Genomic DNA, 21629 nt, shown 5'->3' with positions numbered 1-21629 from the left:
TGAAAAAGTTCCTTATTTTACTGCTGAATAGCCTAGCTTTCATTTTAAGATTGTCCCCTCGTTCTTGAATCCAGCACAAGAGGAAATATTCTATCTACCCTTTCGAAACAGTGGCCGTGGGATCTTTTACGTCCGCCCAAGAGGGCAGACGGGGCCTCGGTTTAACGTCTCATCCGAAAGATGGCACCTGCGACAGTGCAGCACTCCCTCAGTACTGGCCCTGGGAGTGTCAGCCTGGAATTTGCAAGTGTTGGTTACTGGAAGTGTTTTTTTTGTGGGGGGGGAAATAATGCAATAATGTCCAGGTGGTTGAGAGACGCCGGAGCGGCAGGTGGCGCTGTGGAAGGTAGTCGCTCCCTTTCCTCGGCAGCTGGAGGTCTGCTTTTGCTCCGCACTGGTTGTTATTGGCGGCTGTCCCCTGAGGTCGGCGGCCAGATGGCGGAGTACCCGCAAGGAAGGTCTCTCTCTCATCATCATCATAATATAAAACCGCGGGAGGGCGGGGCGCGGGGTCTCGCTACGGAGGAGCGGTCAAAATGTGCAGCCCGAGGGGAGAGGACGGGGTCGGAGGCCCAGGCCCCGGCCCCCTAGCAACGGGCTGCCAGTAATGGCGGGCGGGCCTGTAGTGAAAGCCGGAGCCGGGCAACCAGCACAGGGAGCGCCCTGGAACCAGCTCACAGCCCAGCAACATCGACACACTCACACCCTGGTTAAACATACAAACCCATTTAATATAAATTTACACATTTCAATTATTAACCAATTAATATAAATTTACACATTTCAATTATTAACCATTAACCATTTAATATAAATTTACACATTTCAATTATTAACCATTAACCATTTAATATAAATTTACACATGTCAATTACTAACCATTTAATATAAATTTACACAAGTCAATATATAACATTTAATATAAATTTACATATTTAAATATATACATCCATTAATATAAATTCACTCATTTCAATATATATAATTTAATATAAATTTACATTTCAATATATATTTCAATATATAATATCCATATAATATAAATTTGCACATTTCAATATATAATCATTTAATATAAATGTACACATTTCCATATATTTTAACCAATTAATATACATTTACACATTTCACTGTATAAAATTTAATATAAATACACATTTCAATATATATCATTTAATATAAATTTACTACATCGATGACTTTGGTGCCGCTTCCTGCTCTCGCCCTGAACTGGATAAGTTCATTCACTTTACTTCCAATTTCCACCCTGTCCTCACCTTCACATGGTCCATCTCCGACTCTTCCCTTCCCTTCCTTGACTTCTCCGTCTCCATTTCTGGCGATCGGCTTTCAACAAACATCCACTACAAGCCCACCGACTCCCACGGCTACCTGGACTACACTTCCTCCCACCCCGCCTCCTGTAAGGACTCTATTCTATTCTCCCAGTTTCTCCGTCTCCGCCGTGTCTGTTCTGACGATGCCACCTTCCATACTAGTGCTTCTGACATGTCTTCTTTTTTCCTCAACCGAGGATTCCCCTCTACTGTGGTTGACACGGCCTTTGACCGTGTCCGTTCCATTTCCCGCACTTCTGCTCTCACCCCTTCCCCTCCCTCCCAGAACTATGATAATGTTCCCTTTATCCTCACCTTTCACCTCACCAGCCTCCACATTCAACGGATCATCCTCCGCCATTTCTGCCACCTCCAACGTGATCCCACCACCAAACACATCTTCCCCTCACCTCCCCTTTCAGCATTCCGAAGGGACCGCTCCCTCCGCGACACCCTGGTCCACTCCTCAATCACCCCCAACAGCCCTGCTCCTTCACCTGGCACCTTCCCGTGGAAGCGCAGGAGATGCAACACATGCCCTTTTACCTCCTCCCTTCCCACTGTCCAGGGCCCCAAACACCCCTTCCAGGTGAAACAGCGATTTACTTGTACTTCTTGCAATTTAATATACTGTATTCGCTGCTCACGATGCGGTCTCCTCTACATTGGGGAGACCAAACGCAGATTGGGCAACCGCTTTGCGGAACACCTCCATTCAGTCCGTACGGGTGACCCTGAGCTTCCGGTCGCCTGTCACTTTAATTCTCCACTTCACTCCCACTCTGACCTCTCTGTCCTCGGCCTATTACATTGTTCCAATGAAGCTCAATGTAAGCTCGAGGAACAGCACCTCATCTTTCGATTGGGCACTTTGCAGCCTGCTGGACTCAACATTGAGTTCAACAATTTCAGATAATTATCCCTGCCCCCATTTTTCATGCAGTATGATTTTTGCAATTCCCATTTGCAACATTTTATCTTTCCTGCCTCTTACAAAAAGTACAGGATGTTCTTTCTACTCCTTCCTCCCCTCCTAACCCCCCCCCCCCCCCCTGTCTCTGCACCTGCTTAATATCTGTTACATCTCCAGCTTTTTCCAGTTCTGATGAAGGGTCCCAGACCTGAAACGTTAACTCTGTTTCTCTCTCCACGGATGCTGCCTGGCCTGCTGAGTATTTCCAGCATTTTCTGTTGTTATTTCAGATTTCCAGCAGCCACAGTATTTTGCTATTATATTTAATATAAATTTACACATTTCAATATATATCATTTAATATAAATTTACACATTTCAATATATATCATTTAATATAAATTTACACATTTCAATATATAACATTTAATGTAATTTACATATTTCAAAATATAGCATTTAATATAAGTACACTTTCAATATATAACATTTCATAAATTTACACATTTCAATATCACATTTCATATAAATTTACACATTTCAATATATATTTAAATAAATTTACACATTTCAATATATAACATTTAATATAAATTTACACATTTCAATATATAACATTTAATATAAATTTACACATTTCAATATATAACATTTAATATAAATTTACACATTTCAATATATAACATTTAATATAAATTTACACATTTCATAAATTACCCATTTATTATCCAAGCAGTATGTGACCTTATTCTTCCTACCAAAATATACCACATGAAACTTAAGTATTGAAATTAACTTGCCAGTTAAATGGCCATTCTGCAAGTTTATTAATATCATCTTGTATTTTGTTACAATCTTCCTTTGTAATAACTACACCCCCAATTTAGTGTGGTCCGTAAATCTAGAAATTGTATTTCTGATTCCTGAGTCCAAATCGTTAATGTAAAATTTGAATAACAGTGGTTCCAGCACTGATCCCTGTGGAACACCACTTCCCACCTTTTGCCAGTCTGAGTAACTGCCCTTAACCCCTACTCTCTTTTCTAGTTTGTAACCAGCTTGCTATCCATTCTGCTACCTGTCCCTTGACTCCACATTCACTGCCCTTTATCATTAATCTAGTATGTGGTACCTTATCAAAGGTCTTTTGAAAATTCACAGAAATTATTTCTACCACATTACCCTTGTCTACTCTTTGTTACTTCTTCAAATAATTCAGTAAGGTTAGTCAAGCATGACCTTCCCTTTTGAAATCCGTGCCGACTACACTTTATTATATTTTCAGTTTCTAGATGGTTTTCTATTACATCTTTGAGTAAAAATTTCCTACCACCAACGTTAAGCTAACTGGTCTATAGTTCCCCGGACTTGTTCAATCTCCCTTTTTAAATATAGAAATAACATTAACTGTCCACCAGTCTTGGCACTATTCCCTTTTCTAATCAATTGTTTTATTTTATATATATGTAATAGTGCCTCTGCACCCAAAGATGTGCGGGTTAGGTTGATTGGCCATGATTAAAAAAATTGGCCCTTAGTGTTAGGGGGGATTAAATACGTGGGGTTACGGGGATAGGGCTTGGGTGGGATGGCTGTCGGTGTAGGGACCGGGTGCTAGGGTTTGGATGATCAGCCATGATCTCGTTGAATGGCGGAGCAGGCTCGAAGGGCCGAATGGCCTACTCCTGCTCCTATCTTCTATGTTTCTATGTTTATGTTTCTTCCATAACTTCATTAACTATGCGTCGATGCAATCCACCTGGACCAGGGGTTTTTTCCTCTCCAAGTTTCATTACAAACAGGCCATTCGGCCCAACAGGCCTGTGCCGGCGGGCGTTTATGCTCCACATGAGCCTCCTCCCACCCTTCTCCATCTAACCCCACCAGCACATGCTTATATTCCTTTCTCCCTCATATGTTTATCTTGCTTCCCCTTAAATGCATCTCTCCCCCCTTCTATCTTAGATGTCTTTATATCTTTTTTGATCTCTTATGTCATGCCCACCAAGTTAGTCTCCCTGGTAAATACTGAGGCAAAGTAACTATTCAGTATTTCTGCCATTTTGCTGTCATTACCTGATACTTGTGCATCCCTTTGGGGTCCTATCTCTATCCTGACTTTTTGTTTGTTATTTATGTGTCTGTAGAATACTTTACTATTTCTTTTTATATTCCTTGATCATTTAATTTTGCAGTGCCACTTTGCTTTCCTAATTGATTTTTTGACTTCTTTCCTTCAATAGGGTGGATACAGCTTCTCTGTATCTGCCCTATTGAATCTCTTTATTATTTCCAAGACCTCGATTGGTTCACCCCTCAATCCTCTAAACTCAAGGGAATGAAAGCCAAGTGTATGCAGCCTGTCATTATTGAACCCTTTAAGCCCTACATTGCACATAAGTACACTGAATGTGCCTTAATCCTAATCTCAGGGCACCCTATTGTTCATATGATATTTAGGCAGCAACACTCTAAAGGGCACCTAAACTGACGTCGTTTAGTGTTGTGGCAATGCGCTTCTTGTACAATACTGTTAATTCATCACTCTAAATTGTTCCACAGTGACAGACCTGTCATCACTGGCATTTCACTTTAGTGTTACGCAGCTCAATTTTCCCTTTCCCAACAATCCACATTTGGAAGCACAAAATCGATAATTGTACTGCTGGGTTTTTCACAGTTCAAGTTGATGTAATGTGGAAATTTCACTGCCAGCATTACTGAAATCCCAGGGACAGCACTGCACCCTACTCCACTTTCATCAGCTTTTCATTTTTATTTCCCACACCATTGGGCCCGTGGACTTTTCTGAAAGATATTGCCCAATTAGTATTGAATTATGGCTGAGGGCTCTCCACTGGGTTCTGGCCAAACTCATTTTTACTGAGGAACCTTAATCGCCGTCAGAGGATAGATAGCATCTGTACATGCAGGGTTCAAAAAGAAGACGACAGAGATAGTCGTGGGGGGGGAGGCGGAAAAGGACAATGTATATGCTAGCTGCATGAGAAAGGTGATCTGTAAAAACAGGACTTAGGCAATGTATGAGCTTGGAACTTCAGGGAAAGTCTTAATTGCTAATTGTCTTCAGTCCCCACCACAATAACTGTCCCCTCGCCCTCGATTCCACCCCCCTCCCTGACCGCTATCGCAAGCTGATCCAGACCGTTCACAACCTCGCCCTCCTATTTGACCTTGAGCCGAGCTTCCGACCCAATGTCCTCTTCATGGCAAAGACCACCTACTCCGTAACATCGGTACGATAGCAAAATACTGCAGATGTTGGAAATCCGAAATAACAACAGAAAATGCTGGAAAAACTCAGCAGGTCAGGCAACATCCGTGGAGAGAAATTTGAGTTGACGTTTCGGGTCGAACCCTTCGCCTGTCTCCGCCCCACCTCAGCCCATCTGCTGCTGAAACCCTCATCCATGCCTTTGTTACCTCCAGACTCGACTGTTCCAACGCTCTCCTGCGACCTCCCGTCTTCCACCCACCATAAACTTCAGCTCATCCAAAAGTCTGCTGCCCTTAACCTAACCCATTCCAAGTCCCGCTAACCCATGTATGTAGAATAATAATAGGTTACAGATCGATTGCAAGATTCCAGTCTAATCGCAGGGATCCAGCTAATGATACAGCGTGCTTGGGAAGATTGTGACCTAAGCTGCTTCAGATTGAAGTGGTTATGCAATTTGAGGCTGCCAGTGTTTTGGAATCCTCCCCATTTACATTGCAAGGCAGATTTCACAGTGACCGGAAAATAATTGCACCTGAACAGTTGAAATGTTGTTATCCTGCCATTAAGTTCCTCGTGAAAGAAAGACTTGCATTTATAAGAACATAAGAAATAGGAGCAGGAGTACGGTGGCATAGTGGTTAGCACTGTTGCCTCACAGCGCCAGGGACCCGGGTTCGAATCCGGCCTCGGGTGACTGTCTGTGTGGAGTTTGCACATTCTCCCCGCGTTTGCGTGGGTTTTCTCCGGGTGCTCTGGTTTCCTCCCACAGTCCAAAGATGTGCGGGTTAGGTTGATTGGCTATGATAAATTGATCCTTAGTGTTAGGGGGATTAAATACGTGGGGTTACGGGGATAGGGTGGGATATGTGTTGGTGTAGGGGTTACGGGGATCGGGTGGGATATGTGTTGGTGCAGGCTCGATGGGCCGAAATGGCCTCTATCTGCACTGTGGGGTTTCTGTGATTCTGTGATAGGCCAATCGGCCCCTCGAGCCTGCTCCGCCATTCAATAAGATCATGGCTGATCTGATCCTAACCGCCAATCTACTATCACAGAACCATCTCCTGAATCTAACAGAATTAGACACACGAAATAGGAGCAGGATCAGGCTATACGGCCCCTGGGCCCGCTCCGCTACCCACAGGGCCATGTCCAATCTGAACCTAGACTCATGTCCAAATTCCTGCCCGCTCCCCGTAACCCTTAATTCCCTTTACTTCTAGGAAACTGTCTATTTCTGTTTTAAATTTATGTAATGATGTAGCTTCTACAGCTTTTTGGGGCAGCATATTCCATGGACCTACCACCCTCTGAATGAAGTAGTTCCTCCTCATCTCAGTTTTGAAAGAGCAGCCCCTTATTCTAAGACTATGCCCCCTAGTTCTAGTTTCACCCATCATCGGGAACATCCTCCCCGCATCCACCCGATCCAACCCCTTCACAATCTTATATGTTTCAATAAGATCGCCTCTCATTCTTCTGAACTCCAATGAGTAGAGTCACAATCTACTCAACCTCTCCTCATATGCCCATCCCCTCGTCCCCGGGATTAACCGAGTGAATATAGCACCTTTCACAACCTCAGGACATCCCAAAGTGCTTCACAGCCAATTAAACACTTCTCGAAGTGCAGCAGCCGATTTGTTCACAGCAAGCGCCCACAAACAGTGAGATAATAACCAGATTATCTGTTTTGGTGATGTTAGATGAGGGATAAATGTTGGCCGCGACACCGGGCAGAACTCCCCTGCTCTTCAAACAGTGCCATGGGATCTTTTACCCACCTGAGAGGGCAGACAGGGCCTCGGTTTAATGTCTCATCCGAAAGACGGCACCTCCGACAGTGCAGCACTCCTTCAGGGCTGCACTGGGAGTGTCAGCCTCGATTTTATATTTAAGTCTCTGGAGTGGGACTTGAACCCACAACCTTCTGACTCAGAGGCGAGGGTGCTCCCCACTGAGCCACGACTGACACCTTCCAGCAGGTGACCTTCCCCAATTTCGAAGAAGGTATATACAGGGCACTTTAATACAAAAACCTCATCCAGGGAAAATGGCAGCTGGCGCTGGCAGAGGTGGTTACTGACCTTTGCCACCTGTGGAGCTGTGCCCCCCAACAGTGCGGGCTGACAAATGGTTCTTGATGTGAGGCCAAAGGCACTAGCACCACCTTGTTTATGGAGTCAGAGCTGCCTGTAACAAGAGCACTCTTTCTAAAGTGCACTCCCAATATTTAATTAGTACAGTTTAAAACTTTGAAAACGATATCAACATTTTTGCAGGAAAAGATGCAATAAAGAATGCTAAAACTGCAGCACTGCTGTCTCTCTACTTACACAGCTAGAATACTGGAAAGCAACAGGATGATTACAAGGGCGTAATTAGTTGAAGTTTATTTGATAAATTATTGAAGCAAAGTGTTTGCAGTAGGACCAATTAGCTGAACGCCCCCTCCCCAAGTTAATATTGCAGCAATGAAAATGCTCCCTTCAAACAGTTTTCTGGCCAGCTGAAAATCTAGGCTGACACATCAGTGCAGTGCTGAGGGAGAGCCGCGCTGTCAGAGGTGCCATTGTGATGAGACGTTAAACCGAGGCCTCATCTGCTCTCAGGTGGACGTAAAAGATCCCATGGCACTATTTCGAAGAAGAGCAGGGGAGTTCTCCCCGGTGTCTTGGCCAATATTTATCCCTCAATTAACATCACAGAAGCAGATGATCTGGTCATTATCACATTGCTGTTTGTGGGAGCTTGCTGTGCGCAAATTAGCTGCCGCGCTTCCTACATAACAACAGTGACTTCAGAAGTACTTCATTGGCTGTAAAGCGCTTTGGGACGTCCTGAGGTCATGAACGGTGCTATATAAATGCAAGTCTTTCTTTCTCACACCCTTAAGATTCTTACTTGTTCAGTTTATACTTGTGAATTTCTGTGCTAGTTCTTGTCTGACTGCCATCCCTGAAATCCCTGACCACGTTTTCTCAGTGATAGACAGGAAATTTAACCCCGCACCTTCCTATTTCCCCATCTATGTTGTGATTATGTCCGTGAATTAAAATATATCTCTCTTTGGAGCCAGGGAGAAGATAGCTTAAGTTTTTCTTTGAATTGGTTGCCCTCCTCGCGGTGCTGTGGTTCGACTCTGTGGCAAATTGCAATACTCGTAGCCAGTTGCGACGGAAAGCCCTTGCGAGACTTAAAACTCAAGCCGCGATGCAGCCTGACGTTTCTTCTTTTGTTTCCCATTAGAGCGTCAATTAAAGAGAAGGTCAAGCACACGCTGAAGGCGTATGATATAGGAAATAAATACTCAGACTTGACCCTTCCCAGAGCGTCGGTGATTGTACCCCTGTTGGTAAAGAATGAGGAGCTGCATGTACTGCTCACAGTCAGATCCATGAAGGTACTGTACGGGAAAATGGAGAGCGTAGAGACGATCTTCCGAGTTTGTATGATGGTGGGGAGCTTCTCCTATTGATCAGGGATTCGCAGGTGTGCTGCCTTCGGTTTTTCTGTCTGTATTAATAGATGTTAAGCTGTTGGGCAGCAGGCCTTCTAGTTCCTGAGAGGCTCCCCGCTCATAAAATTACACTTTATTTGTAATTAGATTTTGATTGTTTAAAAATAATGTATAATTAACTTCATATACTAGGACGGACTATCCTTTAAGGTCATGGGGAATCGGTGCCTCAAAGGAAGTGGATTGTTTCAGGGGCTGAGTACTGTGAATGGTAAGCACTTACCATAAAATGTGTCCCAGTTAGCAACTTAATTTATATCATTTAATTTTGGAAATATTCCCATTTATACTGAGCTTCGACATACATGCCAATCACTCATGTCTCACGTGGACAGCCAGCGTGCTTAGGTTGGGTTCTGCTTGTCCGAGTTCACAGACACAAATCAACACTATTCCCCCCCCCTCAGTGCCATTTTGCCAACACAGTGCTGCTCCTAGCTTCTCACAGTAGTTCAGCGAGATTGGAAGCTCCCTGGAAGCGGTAAGAGCTGGAAGTAGCGCTGAGAGGGGAGGAGAGTGCTCAAGTGAACTGGGGCCTGGAGGAAGAGTGGCACCTTGATTGAGGAGGAGGGGGGGTGCAGGGGGAGAACTGTACCAGCACGAACTGGGAGAGGAGGGGAAAAGGATAGGGCTGTATTGTAAACTGAGGGAGAAGAGAGCCAGCGTCAACTGGATAGGAGGGGGAGGAGCGTGTAGTGAGATCTGGGGTGGTGCGGAGTGCCTCAGTAAACTTGTATGGTGGTGCAGTGGTTACAGTACTGGATTAGTAATTCTGAGGCCTCGACTAATAATCTAGAGAACGTAAGTTCAAATCTCGCCACAGCAGTTTGAGAACTTGAACTCAGTTTAAAAAAAAAATAAAAGTTGGAAATAAAAAGCTGGTGTCAATAAAAGTGACCATAAAGCTGTCAGATTGTTGTACAAACCCAACTGGTTCACCCGAATGTCCTTCAGCGAAGGAAACCGGCTGTCCTTTCTCGATCTGGCCAATATGTGTCTCCAGTCCCACACCAACGTGGTTGACTCTTAACTGCCCTCTGAAGTGGCCTAGCAAGCCACTCAATTCCATCAAATCTCTATCAGTAGTTCAAGAAGAAGACTTTCTCAATGCAACTAGAGATGGCTAATAAATGCTGGCCTTACCAGCGACACCAACATCCCGAGAATGAAGTTTGCGCATACTGTGACAATCATGTAAACAGTTTCAAGATAACAATCAAATTTAGCAACAAACATATCCACAATAGCTCGCAATTCTTGATATACTATACAATTGATGGATTGCTAGATATCCTGGTAACTTAAATTGTGACTGTACTTTCCCACTGTACTTTCAACGTAATTGCAGGCTGCACTGAAAATGCAGTATTGTATTCAGAGCTGGTTTTGGATTGCCCTTCTGAGACTGTCAGTTTCCTTGAAGCTGTTGGTCAGCTCTTGTTAGCTAACAGGTTGGCATGTATACTTCTGTGGAGGCATCAATGTTTGCTCATTTACACTCACTCAGACAGTGGAAGTGGCTGCCCTTTGGTGATGATAGACACATTTCGAGTATGTCCACCTCTCTGTTTATTTGAGACCGTCACGGAGTTCTGTTGAAGGAAAAAAAACTGGTGGAGACATAAGAAAAATCAAGAGCCAGTTCCTGATCGGGCCGAAATCACAGAATAATACCAATGATCAGAAGCAGACACGATCCAAGGGGTTCTCAGGGCTGACATCACTAGAACATAGCCGCCTGCTGTTTCACTGGGCAAATGGAAAGACATAGGGGTCGATTTTCAGTGTGCCGTGAGGCGGGCTTTTAGGCGTGCGGGGGGCTAAAATCCCGAATTCGGGGGTCCCGACACCATCCCGCCCAAAACCCGCCTCCACGTAAATTTCAAAGGAGGCGGGTACCCGCCCCGCACTGGGACCCGCCGACCCGAGGCGGGAAGGGATTAGTGCCAATTAACTGCCTGTTAACAGGTAGTTAACAGGCAGTTTTTAGCCTAATCCCTATTTTGAAGGTTGTCGTGTGGGATTCCCGACAGCTCCAAACCACGCCAGGTTAGAGTCGTCGGGTTGAAGGACTTGGAGGGGTCGAGATGTCGGTGTTCAGGTGAGTGATGGGTGCATGAGTGCAAAGGTAAGTGTGTTTGGTGTGTCTAAAGTGTGTAAAGAAGTTTAAATTACCTGTACTTACCTTTACAGCCTTTCTTCCTCTAGGTTTCGGGAGTCCATCATTCAGCCGACACAGAAAGCAAAATGGCTGCAATCTGTCAAAAGTGACAGCCTGCAGCTTTCAGTGCCGGTGAGATTTCTAACTGAGTCTGTGTAGAAGGACTCAGGTTAGAAGTAAGACTGTCAGTGTTTGACAGCTTCAAACAGCTGTGAAACACTGATATTTCATCTGTCAACGCGTCTTGACAGATGAAATTTCAGTCTGTGACGTCACCTGTTGCCGGGTGGCCCTTAATTGGCCTGCTGAGCCCGCTGGGTGGACTCAACAAAGTCAATCAAGTGAAAATCAGGTGGATTGGCCGCATCTTGATGGAGGCGGGACTACAACCCAAAAGTTGTAGTCCTGCCTCCTTCCCAACTTCTGAATGAAAATCCAGCCCATAGACTGCTCCATGGAAGGTGTTTATAAACGGGAATATTTTCAAACTTAGTGGATATAAACCTAGCTACTTACCTGGGAACATTTGTAGAAAATGCTTGCCATTCATGAGTTACCTTCTCCTTTTAAAAAATAGCAGCATGGTCTAGTTACTTTAATTAAAAAAATCATGTTATATGCTTCTGCTAACTCCTTCAAATTAAATGAAAAGAAGAAAGAACTTGCATTTATGTAGCACCTTTCACGACCTCAGGATGTCCTGAAGCACTTTGCAGCCAATGAAGTACTTCTGAAACCTGTTGTAATGAAGAGAAACATGGCAGCCAGCTTGCACACCGCAAGGTTCCACGAACAACAATGAGATAAATGGCCAGGCACCTGTTTTGGTTAAGGGATAAATATTGGCTAGGACATTGGGAGAACTCCCCTTTTCTTCTTTGACAGTGGCATGGGATCTTTTATGTCCTCTGGAGAGGGCAGACGAGGCCCCAGTTTAACATTGATCTGAAAGATAACACCTCTGACAGTGCAGCACTCCTTCAGTGCAGCAATGAAGTGTCAGGCTAGATTATCTGTTCAAGCGTCGGGAGTGGGGCTTGAAGCTACAACCTGCTGATTCAGAGGCAAGGGCCTATAATTTGCGGTCGGTGGCGAAGCAAAGGCACTGGCCCCGAAGTAAGCGATCTCCGTGGCGAGAAGTTTGGCTTTTCCGACGTTCAGTTGAAATCAGCGTAAGTTAATGGGGAATCCCTAACGCGAGCTGTTGTGACGTCAACAAGCTGTTTAAGCAGCCAATCACAATGCAGAATTCTCACAGACTGAGAACCAGGAAGTGAGTAAGCTCCTTTGATTCTAACTTTTTAAAAATGTTATAGAGAGCAAAACAAAGATTGGGGCTGTCACATGGGGATACGGTAAACCTGAAATAAAGATGAACAAACTTAAAAAAAAAATTAAAGTTTCTTATAAATGTTAATTTTTATTAAAATGGAGAAATTTGTCACTCCACAAAATTAAAAGTAGTTTTTCAGGGCCATATCATTTGTTTAGCAGTCAATATGTTGTTAAACCCTCAGTTATACCTAATCCCTTTGGGTCTAACTTTTAATGGGGTATTTAACAGCGATATTACTGTAGAAAATCCGAAGTTTTCGTCAGTTTCCCTGATTTGACAGATTACACTGATTGCTGGCTTTGAGGGGGATGGCCGCAGCGCAGCCAGTATCGGAACAGTGAACGACAGACCGCAACTTCGGGATTTCCGTATTAGGATGCGCATGTGCTAAATCCTGAAGTTGCGGTCAGTTTCAAAGGGGTAATAACAGCGAACGCTGTTCGTTCGCTGCTACAACCCTCCGCAAATTCTGGGCCAATAGTGTTAATACTGAGCTAAGGCTGACACCTGCAGTGTTGTTCAAAGACCTTTTGCACTGAATGCATTCCCTCCTCCATCAGCATATAATAATAATCACCTACTGAAGCTACAGTTATACTGGTTTTACTGTCCAATCCTTACGATCATTAACTAACAGTCCGACCTGTTCCTACTCTAATTAGTAGACTTATTGTCCTGTGAGTTAGATCGAGCTGGAAGACGAGGTGGTATTCCATGATTTCGGAAAACAAATTAATGCCAGAAAAAAAATTGAATGCCAAGCTTCAGATAGGTATTACTTTAATCTGCAAGCTGTATGTAATTAGCTGCTATTTATATATAATGAATAGCGTAGCATACAGGCTATAGTGTGTTAAAAGTACCCTCCTCCAAGATCTTTTAAGTAGAATGTTTTGTTAAAAAAAAATTCCTAGCAAAATTGCGGTATGATTTTTAACTCCAAAATGAACCCGGCTGAGAAATGTTGAGGAACCGCAAGTATCGAAATATTACAGACGTGACAAACAGGAATAACATAGAGAGGATTGGGTAACTCAGGAGTAGATGCAAGTCGGTAAGCAATCCCATTAAGGGGATTCGGATGGCTCTGGTTCCAATCATTATCTGAACTCTGAAATGAGATTACAGAAATCAGTCCAATAAAAAAAAATATATTGTATGCAGTGTGTGGCAGAGGCTTTGTTCCATGTTGGGTCCTTATTTTTGCCTGCAGCAGATGTCTTGGTGGATTCGAATGGTGGGTAAAGATAAGGTGCCTGTTGTAAGTTTCCCAATTCTGTTATAAAGGCTGCGAGTGGCAATCCCCACCCGGTTACTGGAGATATTAATCAGTACACTGCGAACTGCATAGCCCACAGATTGATAGGCAGCCACACGTTGAGAGATTCAGATGATGTCTGAACCATGATGTCCCTGAAACACATATTTTATACTGTGCAGAGGGGTACGTTTGGGACAGCTTCTTTCTGCTGCTGGTGGTTTCATGGTAGGAAAGAGCAGCAGGCTGATACGAGTGAATGCGAACTGAAGTACCAGTGTGCTGCTTGACTCATTTACTGTGGTGATACTGGGTTTCATTGCTGCCAACTACAGGAAAATATTTTATTCCAGTGTTGCAAGGACAAAACACATTTGAGGTTGCAAATGACCCTTCAAAAAGAAAAATGCACGAGCTGCAAATCTGAGAAAAAAAAACAGAAACTGCTGAAATGCACAGCGTACATTTGACTTCTTAGCTCCAACGCCCTGCCCCCCCCGTCCTACAGTCCCCAATAATCTAGCAATGTAATATCATAGAAGTTCTGCAGCCATAATGGTAATATCATAAACAAATGTGTCAGCCATGGCTCAGTGGGTAGCACCCGCGCCTCTCAGAAGGTTGTGGGTTCAAGTCCAACTCCAGAGACTTGAGCACAAAAATCTAGGCTGACACTCCAGTGCAGTACTGAGGGAGTGCTGCACTGTTGGAGGTGCCATCTTTCGGATGAGATGTTAAACCGAGGCCCAGTCTGCTCTCAGGTGGACGTAAAAGATTCCATGGCACAATTTCGAAGAAGAGCAGGGGAGTTATCCCGGTGTCCTGGACAATATTTATCCCACACACAACATCACTAAAACAGATTATCTTGACAGTATCACATTGCTGTGTGTGGCACTTGGCTGCCACGTTTCCTACATTACAACTGTGACTACACTTGAAAAAGTACTTCATTGGCTGTAAAGCGCTTTGGGACGTCCGGTGGTTGTGAAAAGCGCTGTATAAATTAAAGTCTTTCTTTTTTTCATTCAAACATGGCCTCGGAGCAATTCCACACAACGCAGCTCTTATGGTATTAGAAACATAGAAGATAGGAGCAGGAGTAGGCCATTCGGCCCCTCGAGCCTGCTCCACCATTCAATGTGATCATGGCTGATCATCCAAATTCAGTACCTGGTCCCTGCTTTCTCCCCATACCCCTTGATCCCTTTAGCCTTAAGAAATATATCCAACTCCTTCTTGAATATATTTAATGAATTGGCCTCTACTGCCTTCTGTGGTAGAGAATTCCACAGGTTCACCACTCACTGGGTGAAGAAATTCCTCCTCATCTCTGTCCTAAATGGCTTACCCCTTATCCTTAGACTGTGACCCCTGGTTCTGGACTCCCCGACCATCGGGAACATCCTTCCTGCATCTAATCTGTCCAGTCCTGTCAGAATTTTATAAGTTTCAATGAGATCCTCATTCTTCTAAACTCCAGCGAGTACAAGCCCAATCGACCCAATCTCTCCTCATACGTAATCCCTGCCATCCCAGGTATCAGCCTGGTGAATCTTCGCTGCACTCCCTCCATGGCAAGAACATCCTTCCTCAGATAAGGCGACCAAAACTGCACACAATACTCGAGGTGTGGTGTCACCAAGGCCCCGTACAACTGCAGCAAGTAGTGTTCTCCGTATCTGCCCTACCGCAATCTCGACAGTGGGAAGTGCTGAAGCCTCTCACCGTAACATATAACTACTCACAAACACACAACGGATAAGTTTCTCCAGCTGCAGAAGGTTCAGAAAATTAATAGATGAGACCAGTAAGATTTTCCGTGTTACGGAATTGCCGATAAATAGTAATGGAATGCTGGAAAAAAGTTACAGTGATGTCAGAAAGATGTAACCTTTGGGCCTGTTAATGATTTGTTTCTTGACAGGTGGAACTACATAATGCACAGGACTGGAGGGCACCATTACAGTCCCTCTGGATGGTGCCTGAGTCCGAGAAATACCTTGCACTATATCTCTCGTGCCCCTCACTCCCTTTGTCCGTCAAATATCTATCCAGTTCACTTTTGAATTTTGCCAACTCCACTGCCTTCATGGGGTGTCTGTTCCCTTGGACTTGGGGTACAGGGCACAATTTCGAAATTTGCAGATAACACAAAACTTGGAAGTACAGTAAACAGTGAGGAGGATAGTGATAGACTTCAAGAAGATATGGGCTGGTGGAATGGGCGGACACATGGCAGATGGAACTCAGCGCAGAGAAGTGTGAGGTGATAACATTTTGGTAGGAAGAATGAGGAGAGACAATACACACTACAGGAAACTCTTTTTTATCCGGGACCGGCGTGGTGCCGGTTTATCAAAAAGTCCGGATTACAGAGCGTTATAGTTAAAGGGTACGAGAGCTCCGTACACAGCAACAAATCCAGGCTTCCCTGTTGCTTAGCAACAGGTGCAAGAAGCCCGGCCACAGACCAAGCGTCCCTGTTGCTTAGCAACAAGTGCAGGAACCCCCCAATTACACAGCCAAGAATCAAGAAACGGCCACTAATATGAAGAAAAACTTAACTGAATCTACTCCTGAATTTTGCCGGTTAACCGAGATTTCCGGTTGTTTGGGTGCCGGTAAATCGAGCGTTTCCTGTAAATGGTACAATCTTAAAGGGGGTGCAAGAACAGAGAGACCTGGGGGTGTTTGTGCACAAATCTCTGAAGGTGGCAGGACAGGTTAACAAAGCAGTTAATAAGGCAGATGGGATCCTGGACTTTATTTATACAAAAGCCAGGAAGTTATGCAAAAGCTATATAAAACACTAATTGCAGGGATACGGGGAAAGAGCGAGGGAGTGAGACTAACTGGATTGCTCTTCGAAAGAGCTGATGCAGACTCGCCGAATGGTGTACCATTCTATGATTCTATATTTTCATTACCCACTATGTACAAGTGGTTAAATCTGAACTGGCTGTTCACCTCTCTTCTAAGTTTGACTGCATGGCCCCTTTGTAGAAGGTAATGAATTGAATTGCGTTGCTCTCAAACCACCAGCACTTGATATTTGTGTGACAGAATACTAAAGCAAATAGAGAGGGAAGATTTCCTCTCATTGATACATTCACAATTTTGATATAAATAACAACCAGAAGAAACCTCAGTAAAGGTTCACAATTCCAAGTGCTAATGGCAGCCCTGAACCCCAGATAATTAACTGGCATCTGACATCATTTTGTGTTTAAAATGTTAAAAGGATAGGGTAGATACAGAAAAACGATTTCCTCCGGTGGGGGAATCAGGAACAAAAGGACATAATCTTAAAATTAGAGCCAGGTCAATCAGGAGCAAAAGCACTTTTTCACACAAAGGGTAGTAGAAGTCGGGAACTCTCTCCCCCAAAAGGCTGTGGATGGGGTCAATGGGAGCGTTCAAGACTGAGATAGATCCCTATTAGGTAAGGGTATCAAAGGATATGGAGCAAAGGCAGGTAAATGTAGTTGAGGTGCAGATCAGCCATGATCTAATTGAATGGTGGAGCAGGCTCGAGGGGCTGAATGGTCTACTCCGGTTCCTACTTCTGCAATTGCCAATAAACCACTGCACCAGTCCTCTCGTGGCACAGATGGTACGTTTGCTGCCCACTGTGAAATGAAGCCACACTGACCAAAAAGGTTCCATGCTTGATTCCCGGTCTCTGCTGAGCTGCCAGTCTCGAATGGGATGCTGCACTTGGTCTCAATGGCCTTGTGCTGGGGAGAGTGGGAAAATCAACCGGAGGTTTCCCCATCCAGGGTGCTGTGTAGCGACCCCCTTTCTGGTGAGTGCACAGGTGTGAGCACTGGGAGAGGACAGAGGTGGGCTCAGCTGTGTTGCCCCCTCACAGTTCAGACAGAAAAGAATGGCCACTCCGCCAAAATACTGGAGGGAGCCCTTGGTACCGTTCCCCAGCATGAGCCAGTGACCTTGGGAGAGGAGGACAGAAAGAAACTGCATGGCTGGCAATGTGTACGACGCAAGGAGTGAATGAGACCAATGTGGATACAAAGCTCTTATGCAGGTGGATAATCTGTAATAAGATTTCTTTACACTAGACAGAAATTCCAATAATTCAGTTTTGCTCAGTAACATTTCTCTCTGACTGACTTTGGTGTTAAAGTTGCACAGCAGCCGTGGAGAGGTTTGCTTTCCTGGTGGGAAACAGGAAACGAGGGACAGTAGTGACATACATACAGCCCTGCGGGAAGCAGAAGAAGAAATCGGCCTTCCTCCAGATCAGGTGGAAGTTATCTGCAAACTGGTCCCTATAATCAACAAGGTAAATGACTGTAAGTATTTCTCCAGTCAACTATCAGCGCTGGGCGATCAGGTATCCGGACCGATCCAGTACCTAAACCAACTCTTTGGGATGAGGCATGTTGACGTGTGTGTACCACAATGTTTCACGCACGGGTGTTGTGCCTGCTGTGTCCCAAGTTCCCACTCTGGAGGCCAGACACTTCCCCTGCAGGGAAAGAGGAAAAAGCTGAGACGTCAAGCCAATCACTCCCACTGTCACTCCGTCTCCTTATGGCCAGGGCAAGCGTGCCAATTGTAGAGGCCTGGGTGCAGGAAATTCAAGTAGCATGGTGGCTCCTAAAAAGGATGCTGGGGGGAGGGCGAAGGGAGAATAGAAAGCAGTCTCTACAAAGCTGGCACTGCAAACTGCTGTATTGTGATTCACTAAGTCACTGCTTGCTTTAGTACTTGAGTTGGCTATTGCAGAACATTTGCCAGAATAATAATAAGTAAAGAGCTCTTATGCATAGGGCAGCTCTTTTAGAAGTTAGAAATGATTAAAGATTGATTTCTTAAAGTAAGGAGATTAATTTTTAATCCAATGGATCAAAATGGATATACTTAGGGTTTTCTGTGGAGAGGTAAATGCGTTTGTCTGGAAATCAAACTGCGCAAAACTGATAAATTCCCCACTATTAGCTTCGCACTAAAGTTCCCTCTAACATCATAAGCAGAAGTCTTCTGTGAGGCACGAGCTGTGTTTTATATATGTGGCAAGCCCCCTCTCCAGCCTTTCGACTCCTCCACGATCTCCATCCTTCGACCCTCCACGATCTCTATCATTCGCCGCCCACCGCCCCACCCCCCCCACCCGATCCCTACCTCCCTCCTCTGCGTCCTGGTGCAGCAGGCCTATCCGCCCGACAGCCAGCCAACCTCTCCATCTGCCTGGCTGCGGGCGAGAAACTGAGAAGTTAATCAAGCCCTGCCATTAAATTTGGCAGGGCCTGAGACCGCATTGCAGCCTCCCCGCTCTCTAAAGCTTTTAAAGTGGTACCAAGTCAGTCAATAAAGGAGGTTCCAGCTGTTCAAGTGTGCATGGTGCACTGGCCTTTATGTATAAGATCTGTAACGCTTGGAGACGCTTTTCTTTATTTTTTATATAAAGTTTTGTCCTTCAAGTTGGGGTTATTTACGCTAGAGAATGGAACACTATTCAATTGTGGGCGGCCAGTGTCAGCACTTGCGGATGAGCTGTAGTGCAGCCTCAGGCCGTACTCTGTACTCTGCCCAACCAGTGACCCACAGCTCCAGCCTCAGAAGAACATTACTTACCAGCCAGTGTGACTTTTTTTCCATTTCCCATCCTGTAGCCTCTCTAAGTGAGGCAGACAATCCAATGCCTAAATTAGATGTAGTTTTGTATGCCTCCTCGGAACAGGGATCAAATATTTTACGCACGTTACAGATCTCACTGTACATCTCGCACTGTAAAAGCGCAACATAAAGTCAGTCTTGGTTGTTACATCCGGTATGCTGACGTATTGTGCGCCATCACTAAGACCGCCTATTTCCATCTCTGGAACATCGCCCGACTCCGCCCCTGCCCCAGCTCATCTGAAACCCTCATCCATGCCTTTGTTACCTCTAGACTTAACTATTCCAACGCACTCCTGGGCGGTCTCCCACGATCTATCCTCTGTAAACTTGAAGTCATCCAAAACTCGGCTGCCCGTGTCCTAACTCGCACCAAGTCCCGTTCACCCATCATCCCTGTGCTCGCTGACCTACATTGGCTCCCAGTTAAGCAACGCCTTGATTTTAAAATTCTCATCCTTGTTTTCAAATCTCTCCATGGCCTTGCCCCTCCCTATCTCTGTAATCTCCTCCAGCCCCACAACCCCCCGAGATATCTGTGCTCCTCTAATTCTGCCCTCTTGAGCATCCCTGATTATAATCGCTCAACCAGTGGCAGCCGTGTCTTCAGCTGCCTGGACCCTAAGCTCTGGAATGCCCTCCCTACACCTCTCTACCTCTCCTCCTTTAAGACGCTTCTTAAAACCTACCTCTTTGACCAAGTTTTTGCTCATCTGCCCTAATATTTCCTTATGTGGCTCGGTGTCAGATTTTGTTTTACTACGTTAATGGTGCTATATAAAGAAATAAATTTGTGTATTTCTATAGCGCCTTTCACGACCACCAGACATCCCAAAGTGTTTTACAGCCCGTGAAGTACTTTTTGAAGTGTAGTCACTGTTGTAATGCCAGGAGTGCGCTGGAATAGGCAACAAAGGCATGGGTGAGGGTTTCAGCAGCGGATGAGCTGAGGCAGGGGCGGAGACGGGCGACGTTCCAGAGATGGAAATAGGCGGTCTTAGTGCTGGCACACAATACTTCAGCGTACTGAATGTAATATAAATATAAGTTGTCGTTGTTATACTTTATCCTAATAATTGCCTTGCATTCCCTCTTCCCCCGCCCCCCCCCCCCACCCACAGGATGACATTCTGGTGACCGTGGTGGTGGCATTTATAGCAGACACATTCCAGCCACAGCCCAACGCTGATGAAGTGAGCGACGTGTTTATCCTTCCACTGCACCACTTTCTAAAGTCGGAAGAGCACACCTCGACTCCTTACGATGTGGGGAGGTTGCTGCATTTCTTCACGTTCAAGGACCAGCAGCTGCACAAGTCGTTCACTATCTGGGGCCTCACTGCCCATCTTTGTATTATTGTGGCCTATTTAGCTCTCGGCCAGAGGCCTTTGTTTAAGGTCGATTTTGACATAGATGACCCCATTGCAAGTATGGATAAGTATCTTATGGCAAAATATGCCACTAGTAAGCTCTGAGTTTATTGATATGTTTCCTCTTTCTGTCTTTAAATGGGCAGCAGCTAAACACGAGTATTTTAGTGAGGTCCGAAACAATACGCCTTTGGATCCTGCTGTAAGTTGGCCTATTACTAGCCATTTTAATTGTTTAATTCAACATTTAATTTATGTACAGTCTTCTCAATTTCTACACTTTTCCATTTTTAATTTGTCGTTGCCCATGCTAGTGCCTTGCTAGTAGCCAGCGGCTAACTAAGTTGAGCCTTTTGAGGCATTGCCACAGTGTTTTATGATCACTAATGTTATGATCTCATGCTGTGGATTGATGTGAAGCCTCAGCAGAATTTTGTGTCACTTAAACCAATAAGTACATGTTATGTAATGAATTGACAGTTATACAGAAAAATAATAAATTATTTGCTAATATATACTTGAACTGGCTATCCTACAATATGAGCATGGGTGTGCTTCCACCAGTTCTGTCCTTCAGTCATCCACTGAGACTTGCGTTAAGAATGGTCACGGTGGCTTGTCTGCCGAGTTGCTCTTCTGCCTTGGGGTTCGGTTTCCTCCAGTAATGCACTAGTTAACTTAAATAGATTAACGGCCGTGTTGAAGTAGCACACAAAGGAATTCTATGCAATCCCAGCTCGCAATCCTGTGTCACCTCGTGTAGCACACGAGCAATGTTCCCTGTAAGCTGCGCTTTTGTTCTGCGCAGCCTGTTTCTTTAAATTTCTGCGCATGCGCGGTATTTCCAATGT

At 44.8% G+C, this 21629-nt stretch overlaps 1 protein-coding gene across 1 annotated transcript; it reads left to right on the top strand.

Moving 5' to 3' along the window:
• The first annotated feature begins 349 nt into the window (after positions 1 to 349).
• Positions 350 to 21291, top strand: nudt7 (nudix (nucleoside diphosphate linked moiety X)-type motif 7). Its single transcript, XM_085991841.1, has 4 exons — positions 350 to 458; positions 8740 to 8893; positions 17913 to 18071; positions 20530 to 21291. Exons 1-4 carry the CDS (start codon positions 436 to 438, stop codon positions 20881 to 20883), a joined length of 690 nt encoding a protein of 229 aa, XP_085847967.1. The 5' UTR covers positions 350 to 435; the 3' UTR covers positions 20884 to 21291.
• The last annotated feature ends 338 nt before the right edge of the window (positions 21292 to 21629 follow it).

This window comes from Somniosus microcephalus, chromosome 6 (genome assembly GCF_052327205.1).
Source record: "Somniosus microcephalus isolate GS21.2 chromosome 6, FLI_Smic_1.0, whole genome shotgun sequence".
In the NCBI taxonomy this organism is placed as follows: domain Eukaryota; kingdom Metazoa; phylum Chordata; class Chondrichthyes; order Squaliformes; family Somniosidae; genus Somniosus; species Somniosus microcephalus.
Note: the sequence above shows the minus strand (reverse complement) of the source record. Positions and strands in the feature narration are given on the sequence as shown.

Bases quoted from the DNA above. Each gene is read 5' to 3' on its own strand.
- nudt7 (XM_085991841.1), top strand. From the start codon at position 436: ATGGCGGAGTACCCGCAAGGAAG. The intron at 459-8,739 runs GTCTCTCTCTCA...GTTTCCCATTAG, and splicing joins GCGGAGTACCCGCAAGGAAG to AGCGTCAATTAAAGAGAAGG. The intron at 8,894-17,912 runs GTACTGTACGGG...TTGGTGTTAAAG, and splicing joins TCACAGTCAGATCCATGAAG to TTGCACAGCAGCCGTGGAGA.